Genomic DNA, 27,397 nt, shown 5'->3' with positions numbered 1-27,397 from the left:
TCCGACTGTGTCAAATGTGGGGAGGAGTTTGGGCTAAATCAGGCGTTCTCTCCTGAGCACCTTGGACATTGGGGGTGGGTCATTCTCTCTGGGGGGCTGTCCCTGGCCCCACCCACTCGATGCCAGGAGCACCCCAAGTCGTGATAGGCACAGATGTCCCCAGACATCACCTGCTGTCCCTGGGTTGAGGGGGCATTGTCCCCATTGAAGACCCTGTGGGCTAACGACAGCTGGGAGAGCAGAAAGGAGTTACATGTGGCCACGTGTGTCACCTGAGATGTGCTGTGAGGGCAAAACCCCACCATACAAAGCCTTCGTCAAAAAGAAAAAAGAAGAATGTAAAATACCATAGCAGTTTTTCATGTTGATTACAAGGGTCCCCCTCTATTGTGTTAAATAAAACATACCATCAAATTACCTTCACCTGTCTCTTTTTCCTTTTGTAACTGCAGCTGCTAGAAAATGGAAATTGCAGAGCCCCCGCCTGGAGTCGGCCTGGCCTGCTGGTTCTGCAGCCTTTTTTTCCATGATCACGCCTCCCCGCCCCCCAAAACGTTTGTTGTGCTCACAGAAGGGAATGCGACCGGTCCAGGGCCCAGGCTGATCTGGCCTGAGATTTTTTACACGATGAAGGGCGTGGGCAGACGCTTAATACATAAAGTATTTAGATAGATCTGACCCCATGACATCTGGTGTAGCTGAGTGATCACTTATCCCGTGGGTCACCACTGGGTTGTTGGGGTGAGCTACTGTCTCGGAGGCACACACGCCGTGGAAAGACCAGGTGGGGACACGGGACAGCACGTGGTCACGTAAAGTGCTGTTGAGCTGCACTGACTCGTACCAACAACACACTTGAGATTTTCTTCCTGCAAACCAAGCACCAAAAAAAGCGAAGAAAACACAAAACAAATAAATAAAAGAACACCCATTGTGCAAGATTCTAAAGCTCTGATTCTTTTGGGGGGGACAGAAGTCAGACAGAGGGCTGCTGGGGTCACAGGGATTGCTGGGTCCCCCCTCCCCCCCAACACAGTGGCTGTGTCTTCTCACATACTTGGCCTTCCCAGGGTTTTGAAAGAACAACCACAAGAAACCCTGACACACGCACAAAACACTTGGTTTCTCATAGGAACCAGGCCTGAGGCCTGATGACAACTTCTGCCTGGATCCCCACGTTAGGAGACCCCAAAATCAAGGGCAGTCACGAGTTTCACTGAAGAGCCTGCCCCCTTGCAACTGAGAACCTATAACCACGATGCTGGGCGGGGAGCAGTTTCCTAGGTCTGTGGCCCCTTTTGGCCAGGGAGTTGGGGGCAGCTAGGTCTGGACCCTGAGAACTGCTGTGACTGAATTAGAGGGTGCCAAATTTGGGGATGTTCTCAGAGAACGGGGGCTGAGGGAGACACCTGGAAACTTGGCTGTCAGCGGTTCAGACACACTCAGGAGTGAGCCCCCCTTTCTAGAAGCCTGGTTCTGGTGTGGAGTTGAAAGAGAAAGAGCCAGGTTCTAGACCTTTCCAGATGTGCCAAGGGACCTTGGCAAAAGCAACAGTACAGTATAGAACAGTCACGTAGAATTAAGGGCCTTGGGGGTGGCACCTACACCTCTCAATGCTTGTGGAGACGCCCACTTTCAAATCATCCCCCTCCACCCTACATCCCACCCTCCCGCTCCTTCCAGCCCCACCAGTGTGGTCTTTTGCTCCTTGTGAACAGCAGCTGGTTTCACGTTAAGCGGAACCTGAGATGTACAGGACAGGCCCAGAGATGTGGACCATCTGTGAGCACCAGTGCCAGGCACCCCGGGGCCAAGAAGCCAAGTCACAGTTCACGTTAGGGCCCCTTCCCCCTCTGAGGAAGGTCCTGAGGGAGCTGGGTACTCACAGAGCAACACCTTCATAACTTTTAGTTATCTTTTTATTCTTTTCTAAATCAAGTGAGACTTTGGGGGGAAACTATGAAGTGGCAAAAACCTGGAAAGCTGGTTGAAAAAGCCACCAACTCTTCTCTTCTGTGTCCACAGGAAAACATGGGAGACCAGAGGGTCTCCACAAGAAAAGGATCTGGCAGTTCCCTCAGGGCCACAGCCCCTGCCTTCGGCTGCATCTCCGGAAACCCGGGGCCAGCTTGGATTGCACCAGGCCACATCCCTCTCAGAAAACCCTTCCCCTGCAATTTGCCACAGATAAATATCAGCTTGTTTCAGCCATCAGGAGGTTTTGAGGGGGGCGCTGACAGCTTTAACATCTTCAGCGTTCAGAAGAGGGGAGCCTCAGAAGCAGCCCTGGCCTCCACTTCCTACCTCTGAGCCCTGCAGGGAGAAGGCTGGCCACCCCACGGTGCAGGGGTCTGCGAAGACCTCCCTACAACCAGCTGTGGATGAACGGTTCAAGGGCCAGAAGAGTGGCGCCCTGGGTGGTCACTTTGGATTCACTGGGCGAGCAGAGGTGACTGAGGTGCAACCCGCCCACGCATGCCGGCGAGGGGGAGCACAGGCCTTATCTACCGAACCTGCTGGGGGTTTCAACCACACCGAGGGCTTGGAAACCCAACACTTCCTTTCTGCAGAGTCGAGTGTCGGCTCAGCTGCCACTGTGAAGAGTCGGAAGTGTCTGCTGCTAAGGCACAGGAGAGGCCCCGGACCCTCTTGGGGCAGGTCACACTGCTGAGGACACGCAGGGTCGGCTGGACCAGCTCCATGACAAGAGGCGGCAGTGGCCGCGGGAAGTGGACCTCATGACAACCAACCGCCTCACGGCTCTCTGGGCCTGCCAAGGGCCACCTTTAAGGGGACAGGCGTCAGCGAGGGGACCACACACAGAAATGCAAGGTGGCACTTCCTCTGTTTTGGTGAAAGATGTCAACGTCTAGGGGTTCCCTCTGAAGCTTGGTCCTTTGAAAAAAGAGCAAAGCCAGTTCCTGGCGCCACGACCCTCCCAATTTCTCTGTGGCCCAGCTGCCTGGGGGCTGGAGCCGTCCTCCAGGGATGTTCCCCTTGGGGTTGGACCAGAGGCTGACACCCAAAGAACAAACGGGACAAGTACAATGGGCTCGGTTTGCTTTTTCTTTCCCTGTTTTTTTTTTTTTTAAACCTAAGTAAGCGGTTCTGAGACGACAACATGGGCAGTGTCACCCTTCCCCAGAGACCAGAGGCCGAGGCTGCGACAGGTGGGAGAGGAAGTGAATGTTCCGCTGTGTGCACTCTCCTCCGGGCTCGGTGGGACGGGCGGGGAGGAGCTGGTCTGTCCTGGGCGGGAAGGGCGGGTGGACGGGATTCAGACAGGTCACCAGCAGAATCACACGGCGGTACGTGTGGGCGTGCTGGGCTGGTTCAGACGCAGCGTTTTACACAGCCAGCCGGCAAAATCCACTTCTTCCACCTCGGACCGTTTGATGAAGCCGTGGTTCTGAAAAGGAAGGAGAGGCGCCGTGAACAGCCTGGTGCCTGCAGGGAGGAGTAAGGGACCAGGCTTCTGCTCAGATCTGGCAGGCCAGCTGGGATGAAAACCCCAAAACTGAGAGAAAAGCCCTCCAAAGCAGGACACAGTTGGGACAGGGAGCAGGGAGGTTCCATGCCCGAAGCCACAAAGACATGGGACAGGGCGTCAGGGGAGGGGGAGGCTGCTCTGAGCTCCCCGGAGACCAGGCCTCCGCCTCACACTGCTGACCCTGAGGCCAAGTCAGTCCCTGTGGGCCGTCCTGGCACTGTGGAGTGGTGAGCAGCATGTGTGGCCCCCACCCACTCAATGCCAGGAGCACCCCCAGTTGTGACAATCATAGGTGTCAACAGACGTGGCCTAGTATCCCTGCAGGCAGAGTCCCCCTGGACGAGACCATCTAATCTGGAAAAGAACTGCCTGTGTGGATAGCAAGTTCCCTACAAGCCCCATCCAGTATGGCAGCCACTGGCCACAAGAGGCTCCTCGGCCCCTAAATATGGCTTGTGAGGCTGAGGAACGGATCTGTGCATTCCACTTAGTCTTAAGGAATTCGATAGCCGCCCAAGGCTGGCGGTTCCAGCAGGAACAGCAGAGCACTCGAGCTTCCTGGTTCTGGGCTGGGTGGGGTGAACGAACGCTTTCTGATCAGGGTGTGCCTGGCAGGGGCGCCCAGGACAGGAGGGCGGGGCCTCAGAGTCCACGGAGGGGTCTAGTCTTCCCATGTGACATTAAGGTCCGGACTGCTGTCTCTTCTGCAAGCTGGGGCAGGCAAGACCACCTCATCTTCCTGAAGGCTGGTGCAGGCTTGGGTGAAACACCAAAGCAGGGAACGGAACTCCTGCGGTTTAGGGCAACAGGAGGAGTGGGTGCAAAGGTAGCCGCAAACAGCAGATGGTTTTACTCAGGCAGAGAGACCTGGAAGGTTTTTCCGCACAGTGTGCACGGGAGAGCTGGGGAGCAGGGAGCACTATAGGGGATGTCAACACAAATGCATTTCTCCATTTCATGCTTGTATCTTTTACAATGAACACATCTCTTATACTGTACCACACATTCTTTTAGCACACATTACTGGAAAATCTATGTCAGACACAGTAAGAAGTTTCTAGAAATAATCAGGCAGAGGCAGACCCCTTCCCACATGGTGCCCCAGGCGAGGCTTCCTATTTTGACCACAGCAAACGGTGATGACAACCAGGACACAGCCTGTTGCCACAACTAATAGTGGGGCAGGGTTAGAGCAGGTGCAGGGCCTTCTCAGAGGAGGCCCTGAAGGCAAGACTGACAGACAGGGAGCCGAGAGCCCTGAGAGGAACAGGGTGCATCCCTGGGGAGCAGAGCCATCCTGTGCAAAGGTCCTGAGGGGAAGGCAAGTTTCAGTGGCCACCTTGGTTTTCAGGGACATTGAATGGTGTGAGACATTAAAGAAAGGCACTGCCTCATGGCCTCCCTGACCTACGGGCAGCTCGACAAGCCCATGATGGGAGCATCCAGAAGCCTTAGAGCCCATCATTCTGCAGAAACAGCCCTGACCACGCATGGCTGGGCCCTTCTGTTCCCTGAGGAGCTGAGAGGGCAGAGACGGCTCTGGGTCATTCCCACTATGGGCCAGGAGACCCATAGGGTCTCCAGCTGAACACACAACCCATGACAAGAGCTGGCTCAGGAGGCCTGGCCGGGGCTTCCCTCTCCTGAGGAGGAGGGTGGGGCCCTGGGCGGCAGCTGTGCCCCAGGGACCCCAGAATCTGCAGCATCACTCACCATGAGCATCTTCAGATCCGCTCGCTCAGCTGGGTTCTTAATGAGGCTGGGGTTCCATGAGGTGGAGCAGACAGAGCATGGGGAGACAAGATAGAGCAGTTAGTTGGTGGCCACGGGGACCGCCATCACTCTGCGCCTGGTCCCCTGGGTGAGGGCTCCAGCACTGGCTGTGGTGTAAGGGCAGGACGCCTAGGGGAGGGGAGGGCAAGGGTCTGAGACCACGACAGGAGGGAAAGGGGGAGAAGGTGGGAAACCCCCTGCTGCTGCTCAGTCAGAGGCCCGGCAGCAACTGCAGCCCCATTTCCAGTAAAACCCACAAGTTTGGGAGTCCGATTGTCAAAATAGAACTTTTTCCTTAAAAAAAGCAGAACTGCCTAAACGCAGCTGCTCAAAGCAGCTTGGGGCCGAATGGTAATTCTTCAAACACAAGAGAAAACCTTGCATGGAGACAAAAATGCTCACACGGACAATGGGTAATTGGATTTGTGCCGCACGGCGTTGGCCAGAAGTCATGCGGAAGCCAGTGCACCTTCTCGCCCAGAGCAGGTTTGCTGCTGGGAGCCACAGGCTCCAGGTGGCAGCGGGTGGGCCGTGTCTGCTCATCCCTCTTCTTCAGAGGGAACAGCTGACCACCTGCCAGAATCTGGCGAGGAAGGCTTGTTTAGAAGCTGGTGGCTTGCAGGGCTCAAGGGATTCGAGGAGCCTTCTAGCAGAAAGCAAGGTGGGAACAGCTTTATTTCCAAAGTGCCTGTAACCCTGGTTCACTCGGGTTTTGGGGACAGCAGCTGGACACTGTGACTTAGCAGCCTTGGAAAGGGAATCTGGGTTCTCAGGTGACCACAGGTGTCCCACCGGGTGCTGCTGTGCACCCGGCATTCCTGAGTGGTAGGCTCGGCAGAGGGGCCGGGGCCAGGGCCAGAGAGGGAGACTTCTAGGTTGATGGCTGGAAGTGTGGGCGGCCCATTCCAGGAGGCAGGCGGGCCCTTACGTTCCCCGAGGAGGGCCTGGTACCCAGCCCCACCCACCCGAGACCGCAATGGAGGCTGTGGCACCTCACCATTTATTCACAAACTCCTGGAAGTCCTGGGTGAAGACACCACTGGGCAGCTTAGGAGGAGGCTGTGGGAGAGAATAGACAGGTGGGAGTCAGATGCTCACGATGGTTCTGGAATTAGGGAGAAGACGCTTCCCAGCCTTGCCCAGGTGAGGACAGCATGGCACTTGGGGACCCTCAGGGCACACCTCTCCTAGCTCAGTCTCTTCACTCTGCTAGAGGCGGAGGGGGCACCCATCCCCTCTCCTGTCCAGCAGCTTCTTGGCTGGCCCGGCCTCCAGCTCTGATAACTGGGTTGGCCTCTTCCAGGGTTTTCTTTCGAAAGGTCTCATTTGGGGATCACACTGGTTCTACAAGGAAGGAGAGCAAGGCTCACCTCATTTATGGACAAGGGTGGTGTCACACTGCCTGAGCCACCCACCTGTGGGTGTCTTAAATGAGCTGAAGGTCTAGACTACAGGGGCAGCTAGTTCCAGGGGTCAGGGCCTGAAAGCTGGGGGAGCCCGAGGAGCCTGGCCTGACACACACGTCCCAGGGCGGGGACAGTCATGCGCAGGACCCGTCAGAGGCGGTGGCCAGAGATTGTCCTGGTGAAACCCACAGGCCTCCTCTCCAGCTCCTTCCACCTTCCCAGGCCTGGGACACAGCCTTCCTGCTCAGGGAGGGAGGTGCTCGCTGGGTGGCACTGTCAGGTACAGGCAGAGCTGTGTCACCAGTCACCCCACCCTGGTCTGTCACCACCGACCTCTCAGCCCTGGGCCAAGCCCCACACCACGGGCAGCCCAGCCACCCTGTTTCTTTGCCTGCCTCCAAAGGGCCACCGAAAATACACGTCAGCCCAGAGTCCCAGGGAAGGTGCCCAGGCCTTGTTGAGAGGGAGGCTTCAGGGTCAGGTCCTGCTCCACCCCTTCCCAGCTGCAGGCCCCTAAGGAGGCTGCTTCCATCCTTAGGCCTCGGTTTACCTGTCTGTACAATGGGAATATTCACACCACCCTTCCAGGTGCTCTGAGCCTCCTTCCCAGAGAGGAGGGGGCACCTGGACTTTCCCCAAGCGAGTGGAACTATTTATGACTTCATGGACACGGACTCCAAGATGCTCAGAGAGATGCTGGGTGTCAGAGTGCTGAGAGTGGCCTGGCTCCTTGGCCCTAATACTTGGCTATTGACCTTGGAGGGAGAAGGCTGCAGTGGGAATTCTGGGATCATCTTTATAAACACAAAAAAATGTCCCTTGGGGAGGGGTGGATTTCTGCACTATGGCTGGAAGTAAGAGCATGTTTTTAAACCTGATACCCTCCTATTGAAAAGAATGGTCTCCATCTCTCCCCCAGCACCCTCCCCAACAAAATCCTTAGTTTATGTGTCGAATCCTCCCTTTTTGCTAATGTATTCCTACAGGAATAACTTAATTCATTGGCATGAAGATGTGCCAAAGGGCCTTCAAGAACCCACCTCGTTCACAATATAGTCCAGCAGTTCAAAGATAGCCATAGCCGGTCGGCTGTCCACCCCGTGACCTGCCCAGGGGAGAAACAAAAACGGGGGTGAAATGGGCGAGTGGCCGATGTGTTCCTGTTGGGCATAAGTCTGAGCATGAATAAGCCAGCACTCTTCTCCCCACAGTGCCTGAACCAGGGGAGGCTCCCCTGGCCTGGCTACTAAGTTCACTTCCTAGGAAAGTAACTTTACTCCGAATGAATTAATAAAACAAAATAAAACACCAAAATGGCCTGACTGGTTTGGCTCAGTGGATCGAGTGTCAGCCTGCGGACCTGCGGAATGAGGGGTCCCGGGTTCGATTCCGGTTAAGAGCATGTACCTTGGTTGCGGGCACATCGCTAGTGGGGGGTGTGCAGGAGGCAGCTAATCGATGTTTCTCTCTCATCAATGTTTCTAATTCTCTATCCCTCTCCCTTCCTCTCTGTAAAAAAATCAATAAAATATATTAAAAATAAAAATAAAACACCAAAATGAACAGGAGCATTTTTGAGAAGTTACATTTGGTGTGGTGCTGCGCCCAGGTGGTGCCACGTCACAGCCCCTGCTTAGTGGCACACAGGCGCAGCGGGTGGTGGTGGTTTGTTGGCTGCAGGCAAGGACAGCAGCGTGACCTTGCATGGAGCTTCGGGTGGAGACAGCAGTAGGCTGCTGGGGGTGGCTGACCCCGGTCCTAGACCCAGCTGGCCAGGGCTGGGTTTGGCAGTTGGACTTCCCCTTCTGTCTTATCCTGAAATGGGCACAGAGCTGGGGCAGGGGCTGGAGGAGATGGTGGCAGGCCAAGGTGGCCTGGCATGACCCATCATTCCTCCCAGCTGGGAAGGGGCCGAAGGGGAACACCAGGGAGGCTGCTGGGAGTTGGACTGGGAGGCTCGGGGGCAGGGCCTGAGGACACAAATGGGGGCAAGATTCTCTCCTTAGAGGAGTCTGGGTGCAGCCCCGGAAAGGAGAAGGTCTGGACTTGCAAACACTGTGAAAATCACCATCTGACAGCCCAGTGCCCATCAATGGTGGACAGACACACACATATGGTCCAGGGGAACCCTCTTCGGCCAGGAAACGGAGTGAGGCACTGACACTAGTACAACGTGGATGGACCTTGGAAACACGATGCTCAGTGAGAGAAGCCAGATACAAAGGCCACAGTGTGTGATTCCATTTATGTGGAATGTCCATAAGAGACAAATTCAGAGACAGGAAATGGATTTGTGGGTGCCAGGATTGGGGATTCCTTTTGGGGTGACAGTTGGACAATATTGTGAGGATATCAAATCCACTGAATTATAGGCTTGAAAAGAGTGAATCATATGGCACTTGAATTCTATCTCAATAAAACTGTTATGAAACCAGCTGACCACAGTCCACTGTATGTTTCCTTGCACTCTTATTTAACTCAGTTGCCTTCCTGTTAAGCACTGTTCCCAGGCTCTGCCACCTCAGCTGCGACCCTCCCCTTGCCACCCTCCAAGTGTGGAAGCAGCAACCTGAACCTCTCAGCCTTCCACCTCACAGGCAGCAGCTCTTGGTATCAAGAATTGTCTGGGAGCCCAGTGCCCCCCAGCCTCCTGTCTGCTCCCATGCTGTGCCGCTGGTGTGTCCAACAAACCACCGAAGGACATTCTGAATCAAGTTCCTTTCAACTTTGGGTCTCCCTGGAAGGCCTGGCCCAAACACAGCAGAGCGCTCGGGGCAGTGGCTCGGCGGTGCACATAGGGCATTCCCTGGGCAAGCCTCTGGCCTTTTTGTATGCTTGGACATTTTCGTGATAAAATGTTGGAAAATCCAACCCAACCAGTGGCTTGGCTGAGGGGCTGGCTTCTAGATCCCACCAGCTGGTGACAACAGGTGCAGCTGTCCCGGATGGGACAGGTCGGGGGCGCTGCTTCCAGCACGTCCCTAGAAGCCTCAGGACCATCTGAGGACTGCTGACCGCAGTTAGCACAACCCAGGGGACAGGTGGTGCCAAGAAGGGCCAGAGGGGAGGCAGCTGCCATCCCCCAGCATGGCATTCCCCGTGTTGGTCACTGCCCATTCAAACCAGAAGTGCTAGACTCAGGCCATACCACTGATGGGGCGTCCGGGGGGTCTCGGCCGCGGTGAGATGCTGTGAGGCTCTCCTTCTGCCCCATCGACCATGGGCCGGCCGAAGATGGCCTCCAGCTCCTTGGCATCCGGCGGGGGGATGGGGTACCTTCCGATGGACAGCTCCACCAGGGACAAGCCCATGCTCCAGATGTCCGACTGCACCGAGTAGTGAGTGCCTTGCAGCCGCTCTGGCTGTTTGGTGAGACAGAGAGGAAAGAAAGGCCAGAGGGAGACAGATGAACCCTGGAAGCTGAGGGAGCGCACCAGGTCAGGGTGGCAGCTGAGTGTCTCTCCGCTGTTCCCTCAGACCCCTACCCTGACCCCTGCAAACCCTTTAGATACCAGAGTGATTCTGTATTCTCTCTCCACCCGCTTTGGGAGGTCCTCGGCACTTTTGGGAAAGAACGATGATAGTGGAGTGCCTCCTTTTTCACAGTAATCCCTAGACTAACTTCTCAGAATCTGCTTCAACCATCACCCGGTTGTTTCCTAAAATGCCTGAGGTCTAGTTTCTTGGCTCAAAAATGAACTACTACTCTCCTGGACTGGATTTTTATTACCAGTGGGAAGAACCAGGCAGGCATTCCCAGAGACAAACATGAGCGAGAACATGATGGAAACTAGAATTTCAGAGGAGAAATCCAGCAAAGAAAAGAGAAAGTATATTACAAGAATATGCAGGCTTTTGGAAGCTTCTGGAAAATGGGAAGAGCAAATGGGAAGGGGGAAGGTATGGTACATGATGTTAAAACGCCTCTCAAAGCACTTACAGACATGTAGGATCGAGTTCCCACGAAGGAGTTGGCCATGGAGTCGATGAGCTGCCCGCTCACCCCAAAATCGCACAGCTTGATCTCCCCTCTGGAGTTGACGAGGATGTTAGATGGTTTCACATCTGAGAGCAGAGCCAGCGGGTGAGGCGTGGCTCAGGCCCACCCACTGGCCCGTGGCCCGGGAGGGGCTCCCTTGCATCTTACCTCGGTGCATGATCTGGTGCTTTTCCCGGAGATACGCCAGGCCCCGCAGAACCTGTGAGGGAGCCACAGGGTGGGAGGTCAGCAGGGCCGTGCCACATGGGGGAGTCTGCCCTGGACAGGCCTGAAGGCTAGACCTCAGTGGCCACAGCATGTGGGACTAGTAACTCGTTTTCAGGGGGGGGATGAGCAAGAGGAGAGGCAAAGTGATGGCACACCCGCACTGGTGGGTACAGGTGCCTCCCTCACTGATTCTCACATGACGACCCACCCACGAGGCCGACCCTGCCATCCCCTCGGTCTCAGAGGAGCAGCTGAGGCCCACGGAAGCTGAGACAAGGCCCAAGGCACTGTTAGGGCTGTGAGTATGCGGCTGGCCACCCTGCCTCTGAACAGAAGCTGTACCCGCCCAATAGGCACCATCTGTTGAATGCTTTGGTTCCGGGGCTGTGCTAAGGACCCCCGCTCCCCAAACTGATGGGGTGAAGGGTATGGTGGCTTTGTCACCAAGTCAGAGAAGAAACACTCATGATATTGCACTGGGGTACCCTGTGTGCCTGGGACCACATCATCAGGGTCCCATGCAACCTGGCACCTGGTATATGGGGCAGGAGAGCATTACCCCTATTTTATGGGCAAAGGGACGCCCCTGCTCAGTACCCCGCCAGTGGAGACTGGTGTTGGCAGTCTCCCTCTCTGCAGGGGCTGTAGTGACACACACCGCTGGCCATGTGGAGAGGGCATGAGTAAGGATCAAGTGGCAGAGCATGGGGCTATGAGTGCGTGCATGCACCCCATGCTGCAATGGCGGGGGACCTGGCGCCTGCACACTCACCGCAATGCTGACCTTCCCTAGGATCTCTTCTGGAATTCTCTTGGCTTCTTTCAACACCTGGTCCAGAGAGCCACCATCCTGGGGGCAGTACAGGAGAGAGAAAGCAAGCAAGCTGAGCAGGCGGCCGGGTGGGGCCGCTGCAGAGACAGATCCCAGAGGGATGCTGAAGTGGCAGGTATAAAAACGCAACATTTCCCTGGTTCCGGGAGAGCTGAGACCTGCTTTGCTCCACGGGAAACAGAGGCCAGACCACAGCTAAAGGCAACCCGCGGCTTCAGGATGGCACATCTAGTGCAGAAAGAAGGGGAAAGCGTACCTGTGACTCAGCCTTCCTGAGGTTGCCACAGCGGCAGGCCCAGCCACCAGGCTTGCAACTGGAGCCACCTGGAGGGCGCACCAGCTAGACCCAACCCCTTCTGGGCCTGGGTTCTTGTCAGAGCCCAGGCAGGACAGAGACTGAGAGCAAAGGCGATGCCTTGTAAGTGTCCAGCACAGGAGAAAGGCGGCCAAGCCAACTGGCCTCTCCCTTGCTGCCCCCGGGGCACAGAGGACACCTGGGGATGACACCTCTGCCGCTTCCCTTAGGTCTTGTCCTGTGCTCACTGTGTTACGCATGGGACTGTCCTGTAAAGGACCTGACACAGGTCCTCCCAGTTGATCCCCCCACCCCACCCTGGGCGTGGCCCCAAATCTACCTGACAATGAGGAAACAAGTGTCTTGTGCAAGGCTGCCTGGTAATAAATCTGGAAACCAAAACTCAGGGTGTTGCTGGCTCTGGCCGGGTGCCTCTTCAGAGGTGGGGCTCTGAGCATATGCCTGGCGGCCCCCTAGGACTTTAGGTGACATGGCTAAGTTCCAACCACAGGCCGGAGCTTGCCTTGGTTCCCTCCACTCCAGAGGGGAACTGAGGCTCAGTGAGGCCAGCATTTGAACTGGTGGCTGGGTGGCCCCAGAGCCTGCATTTCCTCTACTACGCTGCTCTAGGAGTCCACAGGTGTCACTTCCTCGGGACACCTTCTGCTTCACCTGGGGCAGGGAGAAGCCTTGGAGATGCCCAGGTCTCCCCTCTGGTACCCCAGCTGTGTTCATGGAGTTTTAGAAAACCCAAAGAGTTTGAAGCTTCAAGAATATGTGTGACTCTGTCAACAAGTAAGGGACCCAAACTTGTAGAGGGTGGGTGTGGCTGAGGAAGGCAGGAGGTGAGCCTGGTCTGACCAGGGTGCCCGGCCCACCCCGCTCTACCTGCAGGGCGAGATGGAAATTCCTTCTATTCTTCTCATTTCTTGTTTTATCAATCAACCTTAAAAGAATTAAAAAAATTTTAAAACTGTAATCCCGGTTCCCTAACACAGGTCCTTCTCCATTCTGCACTTTCATCGTGTTGCTATGTTCACTGAATAAGAATATTCAGGGAGGAATCTTCAGAGAGGCTATGGTGAGGCACCGTGCTGGGGGCTCAGGAGTTAACTCAAAACACATGTGTGAAGGACACTGCTCTCTTTCATGGTCTCCCCTCAGCATTGGTAACACTGGGGCCAGGCCATTCTCTCTGGGGGATGTCCTGAGCACTGTGGGGTTTTGAGCAGCACCCCTGACCTTCGCCAGCATCTCCCTCATTGTGAGAATGTCCCCTGGGTGAGATGCCCTGGTCTACAGCTAAGAGGGTAAGTCATTTGCTCAAGTCACACACACAGGATGTGGTGCAGGAGATGTCACAACTAGGTCTTTTTGACCCCTAAACCTGTCTTTATGCATGAGCATACAGTTTCATTTTGTGTGTGTGTTTTAAATGTTCTTAAATTTATACTTTTATTAAGTAGTGGTAGAAGAATACATATTTTTATAAAAATTTAAATGTAGATAAGTAACACGGATCCCCCAGTGATTCCACTTGCCTCTCCAGAAGTGTGACTTACAGTCTTCCAGAAGGCTGCACATGTGCATACACATCCATATGCACAAGGAAATATAGAGTTTTAAACAAATATAAGTGGGTTCACAACGTACATCTTTTCCTCCTTGGGGATTTTCTGATTCGATTCACACAGGCTGACTTTGTTTCTCACTGCAGAGCGGCCAGGTGGCATCCCTTCTCTGTCCCTTACTGACAACGATGTGTCTGATTTTTTTATTATTATAGAACAAGGGGGTTTTCTTCAATGGGTTCCACTAGAGCCTCAGTGGTGAGGAAGCAGCTCCCCAGCTACTCCACCCTGAGATACCCACTGTCCCCTGGGTCCATGCCTGAATCTCCCCCAGAAGAGACTTCGGCCACTCGGAACTTAGCCATGTCACCTAAAGTCCTAGGGGGCCAGACTTCGGCCAGCCCGCTGTCCCCCAGCCCCGAAGGCCAACACACTCTGGCCAGGCGAGGCATAACCGTCTGTGCTGGACCTGAGCTTTATTATCATTAGGACTCTCTTCTCAAAAGCTGCAGCTGGAACCTCCCTGAGGGGAATTAGAGCCAATCCCACAATACCCTGAGTGAAGATGAAACCTCGCCCTCCACCAGGAAACAGTTCCACAATGTGGGATATAGACTAGGCGGGCTGTCACGATGGTGAAAAAAGAGACATGAAGACTCTGGTCTGGTAGCTCATTTGGGTAGCGTGTTGTCCAGATACGCCAAGGTTGCAGGTTCAATTCCCAGTCAGGGCACAAACAAGCAGCAACCAATGAATGCATAAATAAGTGTAACAACAAATTGATGTTTGTTCCCCCTGTTCAAATCAATAAATTAGAGAGAGAGAGAGAGAGATATGAAGGCGACAGAGAAATATGGAGAAATGGCCCCAGTGACAACGGTGATATTTACTCAATGCCCTATGTGACGAGGGCCAGGGGAAAGGCAATACCACTGCCCTTGGCTTGACAGGTAAGTAGGGGTGAGAATCTCATCCAGAGTCATGTGCTGAGAGGTGGGCAGTGGGGCTGAGGCCTGACCCCAGGGAGCCATCTACCCCCTTATGTGGGGCATCCCACAATAAGGTACATGGATGCACAAAGCAACAATGTCCTCCACACAGGGAAAACCTATGAACATGCGAATGGATTCTGGAGGGGTTTATTCAACATAAATATACTGTTAAGGGCCCTGGCTGTTGTGGCTCAGTTGATTGGAGCACTGTTCCATGCACCGAAGGGTCATGGGTTCAATTCCTGGTCAGAGCACAAATCCAGGTTGCAGGTTCGATCCCCAATCAGGGCATTTATTGGAGGCAACTGATTGATGTTTCCCTCTTACATCAATGTTTTCTTCTCTCTCCCCCTCCCTCCATGCCTTCCTCACCAAGTCCCCCTCTCCCTTTTTAAAATATGTTTTGTTTTTTTTAATTTTTTTTTAGAGAGAGAGGGAGGGAGAGGGAGAGAGAGAAACAATGATGTGAGAAAGAAACATTGATCAGTTGTACCCCTACCAGGGATCCAGCCCGCAACCTGGGTATGTGCCCTGACCAGGAATTGAACTGGTGACCTTTCCATGTAGACAAGAATCAAGGAGGGGTGACACCTAACCAATTGAGCCACACCAGCCAGGGCACCAAGTCGCCCTCTTTAAGGTTCATCTTAGTCTTGAAAATCACTGGCCTCCAAGATTAGCGGAACATAACTCCTATAAGGAGAAAGCGGGAAGCGCAGGCCCCACCTTGGCATGTCTTTTCATTTGGGCATTATATATTTCTTCTACTGTCCTCGTCTGCTCGTTATAAAAGCAAACCAAAAAACCCAACTAGAAACTTTTAAAGGATGAGCACAATAAATAAATAGAATGGCTAGCACTCGTCCCCTGCCTCCTGTTGGCTCGGACTGTGTGCTGCTAGGGTGCAGACGCCTAGTGCTGGAAACCAGTCTTACATTCACCAAGAACAGATGGGGGAGCAGAGGGGCGCTAGACTGTGCCGCTCCCCCTTTGCTGTAAGGGGATGAGGTGGTTTCAAACTGTAACGATATTCAGGGAGAACAGGTAGGGGTGATCAAGAGCACTGGAGAGGGAGGAGAGAAGGGGAGGAGAGGGAGAAGGGAGGGCAGGGAGGGGGAGGAAGGAGAAGGAAGGAGGAGGAGCTAAGTATAGAGGCTCTCCTCAGATCATACAGTGACTTCCGTCCTTTCCCCTCCTTGATTCTTGTCTACATAGTGACTTTGCCCTGCAGGCGGGCAGATATGATCTCCCTCTCCTAGGTGAGGAACGGGACTCCTCCAGGGTGCTGCCTGGTGGGGATCTTGATGCAGGGGGGTGGGGAGCATCTTCTGGCGGGCACTCCCTCCAAGCGGTTACCCAGGAAGGCTGCTCACAATGCATTCCTTGCAGTCACTTGCTCAATTTCGTTTCCTGCCTTCATTACAAAACTGTCAGGGGACAGTACATTTGCAAGGCATAACCGAAGCTGCTCAAGCCATGTGCCTAAAGCCACACTGCGCCCTGGTTTTGCAAGGGCCCTGCCAGGCCTGAGCCCATCCAACTGGGCAGCAGGCAGTCTGGTATCTGCTCAACTGGGCTGCCAGAGGGTCGGAGGCATTTCCCCCCAGGGCCTTCAGCTCTGACCACTTCTGCTTTCGTTACACCCAATACACCCAATCCCACCCACTTCTGAACTTCAAGACCAAAGTTTCTTAATTAGGGGTACAGCCGATGCTACTGTGGTGGTTAAAAAAATGATTGGTGCCCAGGCTCCACCCCAGAGTTTCTAATTCCACAGATCTGAGCTAGGTGCAGACCCAGGTCTATCTTTAAAACAGCCCCCAACTCGTACTCTCTCTAGAAGGCACTTTGGAGACATTGATCACATTTCTAATCTTGTGTACCCTCAGGCCCCACAATTTTACTGGGAGGACTTTACCACTCAGGGATGCTTGCTTCCGTGCAAGAACATTCAAGACAGCATCATTCAAAATGGGCAGAGATCAGAAACAATCTCAGTGTCCACCAACAAAATGTTCCAAAATCGGTGGTGGCAATGTTGTGAATATACTAAAAAACGCTAAAATTATACACTCTAAAAGGGTAAACTGTCCAGTGAGCGAGTTACATCTCTAAGTGAGTTTAATAAATTACCTTACAGGTAAATGTGGGTGGCAGAACACTAGACTGGGGAAAAGAGCCGGCTCTATGTGCCGACAGGAAATAATTTCCGCCTTGTACCCAGTGAAAGAGAAAAGTTGGGAGGAGGGCGTCTGGCGTTTAAAGACGAAGGAACCTAAACACGTGTACCCGCATGGCATTGACTACCTCCGGGAGGGCCGCCTGGGAAAGAGGTGCACGGCAGCCTCTGGGGACAGGGCCCAGAGGGACACAGGCAGGGGACCTCCTCTTCACCAGCCACCCTCTCATTCTACATGAACCCTTTGTCCTGCCATGTCTCGCTGGTTGCAAGCCCAGGCGGCTCTGGGACACTGGCTGGGCCCCTCGGGCCCGGGTGCCCCGCCGCGCTCACCATGTGCTCCATGCAGATGCTGATCTCCCCGTCGCTGTAGAAGGCCCCGTAGAAGCCGACAATGTACGGGGAGTTGCACTCATGCAGCACCTGCAGCTCTCGGATGATCTGGTTCCGAATGGCTGGCTTGATCTCCAGGTGAATCAGCTGCAAGGGAATGGGAATCGGGTTCAGAAGCAGGCTTCTGAGGGGCACCGGGAAGGCGCGGGGGGGGGGGGGGGGGGGTCGGGGAGGGCTTAGTCCTCTGCCCTTGAGGTGCTCATGACAGCATTCAAGACGTCAGCTACCCTCCCCTAGGTATCTATCTACCCAGGAGAACTGAAAACACAGATCCACATACACACTTGTACATGTGTTCACAGCAATGTGATCCACAATTGCTAATACACGGAAGCAACCCAAGTATTCATCAACTGGTGAATGGACAAACAAAATGTGGTCCATCCTCACACCAGAATATTACTCAACCATGAAAAGGAGTGAAGCACTGATGCTCACTACAACATGGACCAACCTTGAGAACACGATGCTCAGTGAGAGAAGCCAGACACTAAAGGCCACACAGTGTGTGATTCCATTTATGTGAATTGTCCCGAATAGGCAAATCCAGAGACAGGAAGTGGATTAGTGGTTGCCAGGGCCTGGGGCTAGGGCTTCTTTTGGGGGTGATGGAAATGTTTCAAAATCGGTGGTGGCAATGTTGTGGATATACTAAAAAACACTGAAATTATACACTCTAAAAGGGTAAACTGTCCAGTAAGTGAGTTACATCTCAAATAAAGTTGTTTAAGAAACTCATCAACAGAGCAAACATTTTTCAATTGGTTATAGGGGAAGCTCTGTTAAGAGGAGCTTTCTTCCCACCAAATCGTATGAAGCCAGAAAATGGCCGGGCAGGGGGTTACTTCACCACTGCTCAGCCCCTCATTCAGGGGCGGGTTTCTCTGGAGCCCTTCCCACCTCCAGGTAGAGCAAAGGCAGAGAGAGCCTCTGGTCACCTGAGGATCCTAGCTGCCCTTCCACTTGAGTTCAATCCTGCAGCCAGGAGTGTCACCAAATTCATTACATTTCAAAAGGTGAGAAGCCCAAGGACCATCTGGAGACACGGAGAAAAGATAGCAGCCAAAACACCAAGAGCAATGCTTAACTACAAACCCTAAGCAAGCCAAGATCCCCTGCCCAGTGATACAGAGTGAAGGTTGTGGGTCCGGGTCCTGGCTACTTAGAATCCTAGATGCTCTGGCCATCATGGTAAGTTAAGAAAAAGGTGCGATTTATGCCCCTTCCCCACAGAGGCAGAGGCAGAGGCAGAGACAGATCACAGGCATCTGAAAGTGATTGCCATCAACTCAGATATTTACATAAAGTCGGTTACAACAGAGGTCAGTGATGAGGAGAAAGAGAGCAAAGATGACCCTGCTCCGAGATGTGCCATCGGGAGGGAAGAGAAGCAGGTGAAACAACCCCGAAAGGTGGAGGTGCCCCAATGGAGGAACCGTGGAGAGGTGATCTGGAGCTCAGGTGACACTGGGGCCAGCGTTCCAGAAAGAAAGACAAAGAATTGCCTGTTTGAGGACACCAAGGCACGAAGGGGTGTGTACCAAGTTGGAGGGGAGGGAGGGGGAGTCACAGGGTATGTGTGGGAAGTGTCACCTGCTCACAGGCCCATGCCAATGACCCTTGCAACCTTGAGTACTCTGGCAGGTCCTCGCAGCATGGTGCCTGTGCCCCCACCATGCCCAGGCAGTACCTCCTTGACTGGGCCCCTCCAGCCCCCAGGGCCCCTCAGGCATTTGGTTCTCCACCCAACCTAGCCCGCAGAGCCCAGCCTAACTACCCTCCCCGGGACACTGCACACCCCCACGGCCACCTCCAGGACCAAAACCACACCAGGACTCCAGTATGCTCTCTCCTTTGGTGGGACTGCATCCTCGAGGAGATGCCCAACATATGCACACATACGAGCTTCGAAAGGTTGAGATGCTGGGTCTGAAAACGAAGCTCTGATGTTTGCGCGGAAGATGGGAGGCTGATGCATAGGCAGTGCAGGGTGATGGAGCCCCGGGCGTCCAACAGAAATATACCATGAGCCACATACGTAATTTAAAAATTCTTTAGCTGCCATATTAATGAAGTAAAAAGAAGCAGGTGAAATGAATTTTTCATGTCTTTTGTTTAACTTAATGTATCAAAAAATTATTGACACGGGATCAACGTAAAAATATTAATGACTTTTTTTTCAAACAGAGCCCTTGAAATCTGGTGTGTGTTTTTTGCACATGTAGCACATCTTGACTGAAACTGACCACATTTTAAGGGCTCAGTAGCTATATCTGACTCAGGGAGGCTCTTGACTAAGAACTTGAAAGGAGCCGCAGATGAATGAGTGGCAGGGGAGCCAGAGTCCACCAGGCTTTAGAGAAGAGGGAGGGTGGACAAAACTGAGAACTGCACAGGATCCCAGAGGTCCTGGACGCCTGGAGTGAGGTGAATGTGAAGCCTCAGGCCCCAGGAAGTGAGAGGCTTTTGGGAAAGTTGTAAAGAGGGAACATAGTAAAAAAAACAAAACAAAAATAAAAAGGAGGGAACGTAGGGGTGCTGCTATGTGATCTGATTTAATGGGTCTTGTAAAGCAAACCTTCTGGATTGAACAGGAGTCGGCACTGAGGGTGTGCAGAGAAAGAGCAGGAACGGGAAGGCACATGTGCTCACAGTTCACCTTGGTGACAACCCTGGGTGGGGCACACAATTCGCCCTGATGACAACCCTGGTGGGACAGGGTAACTGCCCCCACTGCACTGATGAGCAAGTTCAGGTTCTGAGACATTAAATTTCATTCCCACGGACACACAGCTGGTGAGCAGTCAGGTCAGGATTGGGGCTGAGCTCACAGACTGCCAAAACCCATCCTCTTTCACAGCAACCTTCCAGGGCCAACCCAGCCCCACTTGCTGATTAAGTCAAAATAGTGCTGGAAGTTCAAACCAAACACAAAGCCTGTCTAGGAGTTTAGGCAGTTCCTACTGCAGGACAGGGGCTCTGAGCTAGGAACGGGGGTGGAGGGTACAAACTAGGAAAGAGGGACATGGATTCTGGAGGTAAAACCCTGACAGCTTCCACAGGGTCAGGGTCAGCCACAAAGGTTTAAATCCAATTCAGGTAAGACCCAAACTAGCCTCAGTTTTCTCACCTGTAAAATGGGGAGGTCACTCAAGGTTTTAACACTGACTTGAAGCATTACTATGTGGCCGTGGGTGGGTCACATGACCTTCATTGTAGAAGCAAGTACACATTCCTTTGCTCCACGTAGAGGGAGATCAAGGGAGCCCTGCTGCGTAACGAATGTGCTAACCTCTCCGAAGAGCTGCCCTGCCCAAGCCTCGCAGAGGTTTTGTTCCTAGGACCCTCGGAAGAACGCAGGAGTTAGTGAGCCAGGCTAAGTCAAGAAAAGTTTATGAACAAGCCCGACTGTAGAAATTGAGAGACTGGTTTTCTTGGGCCTTACCGAACTGGTCTTGTTGCTTCCCCAGCCCGTCCTACTGGTTAGGATGATCCTCTGCCAATCACAGGGACCGGAGGGATGCTGGCCCACAGAGCAGGAGCTGTATGGGCGTCCAGGAGCTCCACCCAACCTTCACCCTCACACCTGCGGGCAGGCTGCCTTTGGAGATCTGATAAGCCTCACACGTGGAATGTGTGGAATTCATACCAGGCTTCCTGGAAAATTCGGAATTCCAACCAGGGTAGTGGAGGAAGGAATGAGGCCACTGTTTCTTAAGAACTATTTTGTCTTGCCAATTTTCCCATCTGTGCCCTCAACTGAATAAAGGCAACAGACCTCCCAGGTGGACTGGCATTCCGGATGGATTAAAAGGAGCCCCTGACCGCCCCTCCCCCGCAGAGCGGTCCAGGGCTCCTGGGCTATAAGGAGTGACAGCCCCAGACCACACAATGCCCAGTAGACAGCCTTCTCGTTCAATGTATTTGCCAACTGCCTGCACTGTTCTGACAACTGCTGGGAGGAGGAGGTTAAGATCTTCAGGAAACAAAATCTGAGTTCCTGACCCTCATTTATTGGACCTTTAAAAAAAACCCAACTTTTTATTTTGAAAGAATTAAAGAAGCAGAGGGAAGTTGCAAAAACAGCAGAGTCCCACGCCCTTCCCCCAACAGTGACATCTTCTATGATGAAGGACCATACCAGGAAACTGACATTGGGACAGCACCACCGCCAACTTGACTACAGAACTTATCTGTCCCCATTTTGAAGTCTGATGTCTTACTTCAAAGGCTTTTATAAAGTTGTAGACAAACTCCCAGATTCACGTTTATACAAGGCTGGTTGGGAACACCTGGAAGATTCCTCAGCTGGCCTGAGAGAACCCGGGTCCCTGATATACACTCTGACCAGCACTGTTCTCAAGTCCCTCTCCCCATCCCCCTCCCTGAACCTCATACCTGCCTTTTATTCCTGGTGCTTCGGGCAATGGCAGACCAGAGATTTCTGGGGCTGCTCTGGTTTTGAAAAGGCTGCCTGCGCTAACAGGACAGAAATAGGCTGCAGGAGGAGGGCAGTGCTCTAGAGGCAGGAGAAATAGCTACAGAGCTAAAACCCATGGAAACCAAGCTCATCATTCCCAGGAAAGGTGGGACCTGCTCCGGCCCACCAGGCACGGGGTGGTCAGGTTTCAGAGAATACAATTTGGAAATGACAAGACAGTGGGCTTCCAGAAATAGGTGGCTTTTGATGTCTGAAAGAACATGACTGTATGAATGAAACAATTGGTCAGCACGAAGCCCCTGCAGTTATGTGTTTGGAAACCACTGTCCCCAGATAGTCACATCCCTCTTGTCCACTCCTTATTCTCCCAGGGCTATTCCCAAATGTTTAACGGGAGGCTGCACTGTAGTACAGAAGCCCAGGTGAGGGAGGCTCAGGACTTCTCAGAGCCAAGGTTTGTATGAAAGGGTGGGGTGATAGTTGATTTAATGTATCCAGCTGTCTGGTCAAACACCAGTCTAGATGTCACTGTGAAGGTATTTTTCAGATGTGATTTAACATGGAAATCACCTGACTTTGAGAAAAGCAGACACCCCCCCCCCCGCCCCTCATAAGTGGGCAGCCTCATCCAATCAGTTGAAGGCCCAAAGAGGAAAAAACTGAGGTCCCCCAAAGAAGAGGGGATTCTGCCTCCAGACTTAAGCTGTGACATCAACTCTTCCCCGGGTCTCCAGCCTGCTGGCATGTCCTGCAAATTTCAGACTTGCATGATTGCATAAGCCAATTCCTTAAAATACCTATACCCCGCCCTGCCATCCTAGTGCTTCGGATTCTCTGGAGAACTCCGACTAATACAGGTGTTTTGGTTACCCCATTGCCCCGGGACCATCGCAGCAGAGGCCCTGTCTTGGGTCTGCAGTGTTTTCTTCTGGTTGTGAAGGCAGGGTGATGCCCGCTCTAAGGGGATTTAAATCTCATCCTTTCTTCCTGAAAACTCCCTCAGCTTTCTGGGAATCTGAATTTAAGCCGCCCCGAAGGCAAAGGTCAGTAAAAGAGAGGAAGAGCTGCTTGAGGCAAGCCAGCATTGCCGCATTCTAACTGGAAGCCGAACTCTTTTTCAGGAATGAGAACCCACTGCTGATGGGAGGGCTGCTGAGCACAGGAGCCAGCAGAAGACAGAGGCCGGCACCTTTCAAACTGCTCTCCTGTTTCCAGGGACCTGCTCCCACCACATGTCACCCACAGAGCACAGGGACAGAACACCTGCCTTGCCACTGGCCACCTCTCACCTTTCTGGCCATGATGAGGCCTGAAGGTCTGTGCTGGACCTTGGTGACCACTCCGCCGTTCCCGGCTCCCAGCTCTGAGATCCTTTCGAAGTCATCATCCTTGAGCTCCCCAACCTTGGCCTTTTGGGTGAGGAAGGCTTCTAACCGCTTCTTCTGCTGCTCATCAAGCTCTAGTTCCTCTAGCTTCTTCTGGAGGTCCACCAAGTTTGCTCTGTAGAGACCCAACGGCAAGGATTAGTGAAGAGTGTGCAAGCTGCCCAAATGACTCAACCTGAGCTGAGGGTACCATGTGGCCAGATCCTGGGTTTGTAACCAAAAGGATGCAGAGATGAATCAGATTTGATTCTTGGGCTTGAGGGGCCGATGATCCAGCAGAAGAGAAAGAAGACCTGTATACACACGGCTGACAAGAGGAGAAAGCTGGGTTGCCGAGAACTGAGGCCACTGCCTCTCTCTCTGCTCACAAAGGTTAGGAGACCTCAGCACCTGGAGGACCAGCTCTGGTTCAATGACCCTGTAATCAGATTCAGGAGCCCTCCTTCCTGACACAAGGGTTCCCTACCTCTCAGGAAGGAGACATGGAACTGGGGAGACACGACTGGGCATCAGGGGAGTGAAGGCCCAGGCCAGGATGTCTGTCTTCATGAGGATGGAAGAGCAAACTCCTTTTTAGTGGCCTCAGAGCAAAGAGCAAGAACCAATGGGCAGAAGATAGAAGTTGTAATTTACATGAAGAGCAGACTGATTTAAATAGTGCAGATAATCCCAGGGCATTCCACTCAACCAGCACACTCTTATTATATCCTGAGCACTACTGTAAACATTAGGCATTTATACCCACACACATTCCTGGACCAGTTATTAAAAAACCCACATGTACATTGCACTTTATAGGGTGATTCAAGGAATTTTCAAAGAAAAATTTGACGATCAGCTATTTTCACTAATGCCTTGGGGTAAAAAACAGTTCCTTGTAACAGGCAGGTAGACTTTAGCACGATGCACACAAGGACCAACCCAGTGCTGTCCAAACATACAATGTAAACAACATGTGCAATTTAAAATTTATAAGCACATTAAAAATACATATCAAGTGAAATTAATTTTAATACATTTGATCTAACCCATCAAAATATATTTTGCAATGTGCAATAAATATAAACAAATTCATGAATATCAATTCCCAAGTGACTATGATTTGCCTGCAACTTAAAGAGGTTTGAGCAAAGGGGCACACAGGCCAGGAATGAGAAAACCTGCCACTGGGCAATGCCACCTGAGCTGGTACTGCAAAGAGGTGGCTGGAAGGTAGGTGTCATTTCCTGAGCAAGTAAACCAGAGCTTCACTAGTATAAGCACCATCACACTATCTTGTTTAATTCTCTCAATCCTCCTGGGAGGCGGGGTCTCTTGTAGAATGAAGCCCACGCTAAGGGAACAGGCCCAGGGAGGTTAAGTAACTAGCCTGAAGGTCACAACTCTAGCAAGTGGCAGTGTCTGGAATCAAACCTGTATCCTTCCTGATTACACAGTCTGCGTTCTTTTTTTTTTTTTTAATTTAAAAAAAATATTTTTATTGATTGCAGAGAGGAAGGGAGAGGGAGGGAGAGACAGAAACATCGATGAGAGAGAATCATTGATTGGCTGCCTTTTGCACACCCCTTACTGGGAATTGAGCCTGCAACCCAGGCATGTGCCCTTGACTGGAAATGAACCTGGGACCCTTCAGTCCCCAGACCGACACTCTATCCACTGAGCCAAACCAGCCAGGGCCAGTCTGTGTTCTCGATGGCCCTTGCTCATCACAGTGTGCCCCTGAACCAAGACCAGGGGCCCAGCAGGTGTTCACTGGATGCCTGGTGAACCAAGACCTCAATGAAGAAGGAATGAGAAGGACTCTGATGGATGGAAGAGAGAAGGCAAAGGAATGAATGAATGTGACACAGTTCCTTCACTGGAGGGTCGAGAGACAACGTTTGAGGCCAGACTCTGGAAGGTCTCCAGCACTGTGACATCTAAAATGCATTCTGGAGTCAGCTGATTAATCCATTTTAAATTTAATGGCAACTCAACTGTGGTTATAAAAAACCCTGGAATCCCAATGGCTGGCTTCCTCTACTGGGGGAATTTTTGAAGGGATGGAAATCAGACACCAGAGAGAGAGAGAGAGAGAGAGAGAGAGAGAGAGAGAGAGAGAGAGAGAGGGAGAGGGAGATTATGAAGAAAGATCTGTCTTGTAAGAAGAGGAGTGAATTTTTTACTATAAGGAACACGTCCCCACATTGAGCTATGCGCTTGGAGACAGAGAAAGATGTCAACTCACACACATACATCAAGACTCACGTCCTTCCCTTCACCCTCACCTTACCCCTCACCCAGGTTGCAGAAGGCCTAGTCCCCTGAGAGGCACCAAACATGCCATTCACCCGATGCACACCAGAAACAGATCACACCTGGTTTTCATGGGAGTCACACCACAAGCACAGGAAAGTGGCCCTGGCCAGGGGCCTCTGGGCTGCCCTGCTCTGCTCCACCATAGAGAGAACAGGGGTGGGAGGCCATAGGACTTCTGGGGTCAAGTAGTCTCCCTCGTGTGACTTCACAAGCATGGTTTCCCTCACACAGTAAGATACTGCCATCGTGTAATCCCTCTACCCAGGGATGTTCCTTTCTCTGTCCCCTTCTCCACAAATCCTCCTGCTTCCCTCAATTGCCTCAAACCCTCAAACCTCTTGCACTTCTCCAGCCCCTCAAGGCTTTGCTAATCCATTAGATTCAGAATCTCTGCTTATCTGCTGTCAGAGGTCCCAGCAGGGTCCTCCCTTCTTTCCTAGATGTCTCCTATTGCCCCCCTCACTCCCTGCTTCCCCAGCCTCCTCTGGACCTCCTCACCACTCTCCCCAGCTTCAGGGGCTTCACCCCCAACTAGCAGGATTTTCTCAGGCTTCCTTCCCCCCAAATTCCCTCAGGGAGCCTTCCCCCTACTACTCCACCGCTCAGGGATCCCTCACACATCCTCATCTCTCAGGCATCTCTTTCCCTTTTCCTGGTCTTCAATGGACTTCCTCACCCATCCTCACTCCCAGGGACCTCGCTCACCTGTTCAAGATATGCAAGGACCCCCTCCCACCACCTCACTATTCAGGGAGCCCCCGCCCAGCCTTTGACTTCACTACTAGGGACACCTGACCCATCCTCTCCTCTCAGGAACCCTCCCCCCAACCATCACCCAGGATTCGCTACTCAGGGACTCCCCCCTGACTCCAATTTCAGTACTCAGTGGCCCCACACCCCATCATTTTCCTGCAGGGACCTCATTTCACCCCGGTTCACTACTCAGGGACCCCCCCTCACCAAAATTTCACTATTTAGGGCCCCACAACTCCTTATTTCCTCACAGGAACCTCCCCTCACTCCAACCTTACTACCAGAACCCCTCCCACCTTCACCACTCAGGGGCTCCTCCCCCCCTCCCACCCCATCCTCTCATCTCAGGACCCCTCCCACCTTCACCACTCAGGGGCTCCCCCCTCCCATCCCATCCCCTCCTCTCAGGACCCCATCCCTGACCTCACCACTCAGGGGCTCCCCCCTCCCATCCCATCCCCTCCTCTCAGGACCCCATCCCTGACCTCACCACTCAGGGGCTCCCCCCTCCCACCCCATCCTCTCATCTCAGGACCCCTCCCACCTTCACCACTCAGGGGCTCCCCCCCTCCCATCCCATCCCCTCCTCTCAGGACCCCTCCCACCTTCACCACTCAGGGGCTCCCCCCTCCCATCCCATCCCCTCCTCTCAGGACCCCATCCCTGACCTCACCACTCAGGGGCTCCCCCCTCCCACCCCATCCTCTCATCTCAGGACCCCTCCCACCTTCACCACTCAGGGGCTCCCCCCCTCCCATCCCATCCCCTCCTCTCAGGACCCCTCCCCTGACCTCACCACTCAGGGGCTCCCCCACATTCCATCCCCTCCTCTCAGGACCCCTCCCCTGACCTCACCACTCAGGGGCTCCCCCACATTCCATCCCCTCCTCTCAAGGACCCTACTCCTGACCTCCCTACTCAGGGATCCCCATCCTCGCCGGCCCGGCCCACTCACTCGGAGGCGCCCTCGCTGGTGGGGGATGGGCCCTCGGCGATGGCGGGGTTGATGGTGAGCGCCGGCAGCACCGGCTTCCTCCGGGCCAGCATCGGGGCTCCGCGGGCCGGCGGCGGCGCCTCTAGCCGGGGCCCATAGGGGGCGGGCCGGGAGCGGGCGGCGCCGACACGATCCCGGAGCTGAGGCCGCGGCCTAGGCCGGCACCCGGGCGGCGAGGGCGGGGGCGCTGCGGACCGGGGCAGAGGAGCGCCGCGGGGCGCGGGGAGGAGGCCGATGCGCCGCCGCCGCCGCCAAGGCCGGACCCTGGCTGACGCTGCAGCCGGAGCCCCGGAGGCACAGGCGGGGAGGGGGAGCGACGAGATCGCGGACCAGCCTCTCGCGAGAGCCACACCGGGAACCGCGCAGGCCCCGCCCCGCTCCTCGCCCG

At 53.6% G+C, this 27,397-nt stretch overlaps 1 protein-coding gene across 1 annotated transcript; it reads right to left on the bottom strand.

Annotated features, from left to right (window-relative positions):
• Positions 1 to 3,053: 3,053 nt before the first annotated feature.
• On the bottom strand, positions 3,054 to 27,322 carry MAP2K2 (mitogen-activated protein kinase kinase 2). Its single transcript, XM_079772289.1, has 11 exons — positions 26,971 to 27,322; positions 22,869 to 23,079; positions 17,079 to 17,225; positions 11,649 to 11,726; positions 10,817 to 10,868; positions 10,610 to 10,734; positions 9,818 to 10,031; positions 7,710 to 7,774; positions 6,261 to 6,322; positions 5,204 to 5,249; positions 3,054 to 3,409 (listed from the first exon to the last, which is right to left on the bottom strand). Exons 1-11 carry the CDS (start codon positions 27,060 to 27,062, stop codon positions 3,299 to 3,301), a joined length of 1,203 nt encoding a protein of 400 aa, XP_079628415.1. The 5' UTR covers positions 27,063 to 27,322; the 3' UTR covers positions 3,054 to 3,298.
• Positions 27,323 to 27,397: the final 75 nt, after the last annotated feature.

This window comes from Cnephaeus nilssonii (assembly GCF_951640355.1).
Source record: "Cnephaeus nilssonii genome assembly, chromosome: 5".
Taxonomy (NCBI): domain Eukaryota; kingdom Metazoa; phylum Chordata; class Mammalia; order Chiroptera; family Vespertilionidae; genus Cnephaeus; species Cnephaeus nilssonii.
The sequence above is the reverse complement of the archived record's forward strand: the minus strand, read 5'-3'. Positions and strand labels throughout refer to the sequence as shown.

Coding starts and splice junctions, on each gene's coding strand:
- MAP2K2 (XM_079772289.1), bottom strand. CDS start 27,062: ATGCTGGCCCGGAGGAAGCCGGTGCTGCCGGCGCTCACCATCAACCCC. Junction 10,869..11,648: donor TAGGGAAGGTCAGCATTGCG/GTGAGTGTGCAG, acceptor GCTCCCTCACAG/GTTCTGCGGGGCCTGGCGTA. Junction 5,250..6,260: donor CAGGAGTTTGTGAATAAATG/GTGAGGTGCCAC, acceptor ATGGAACCCCAG/CCTCATTAAGAACCCAGCTG.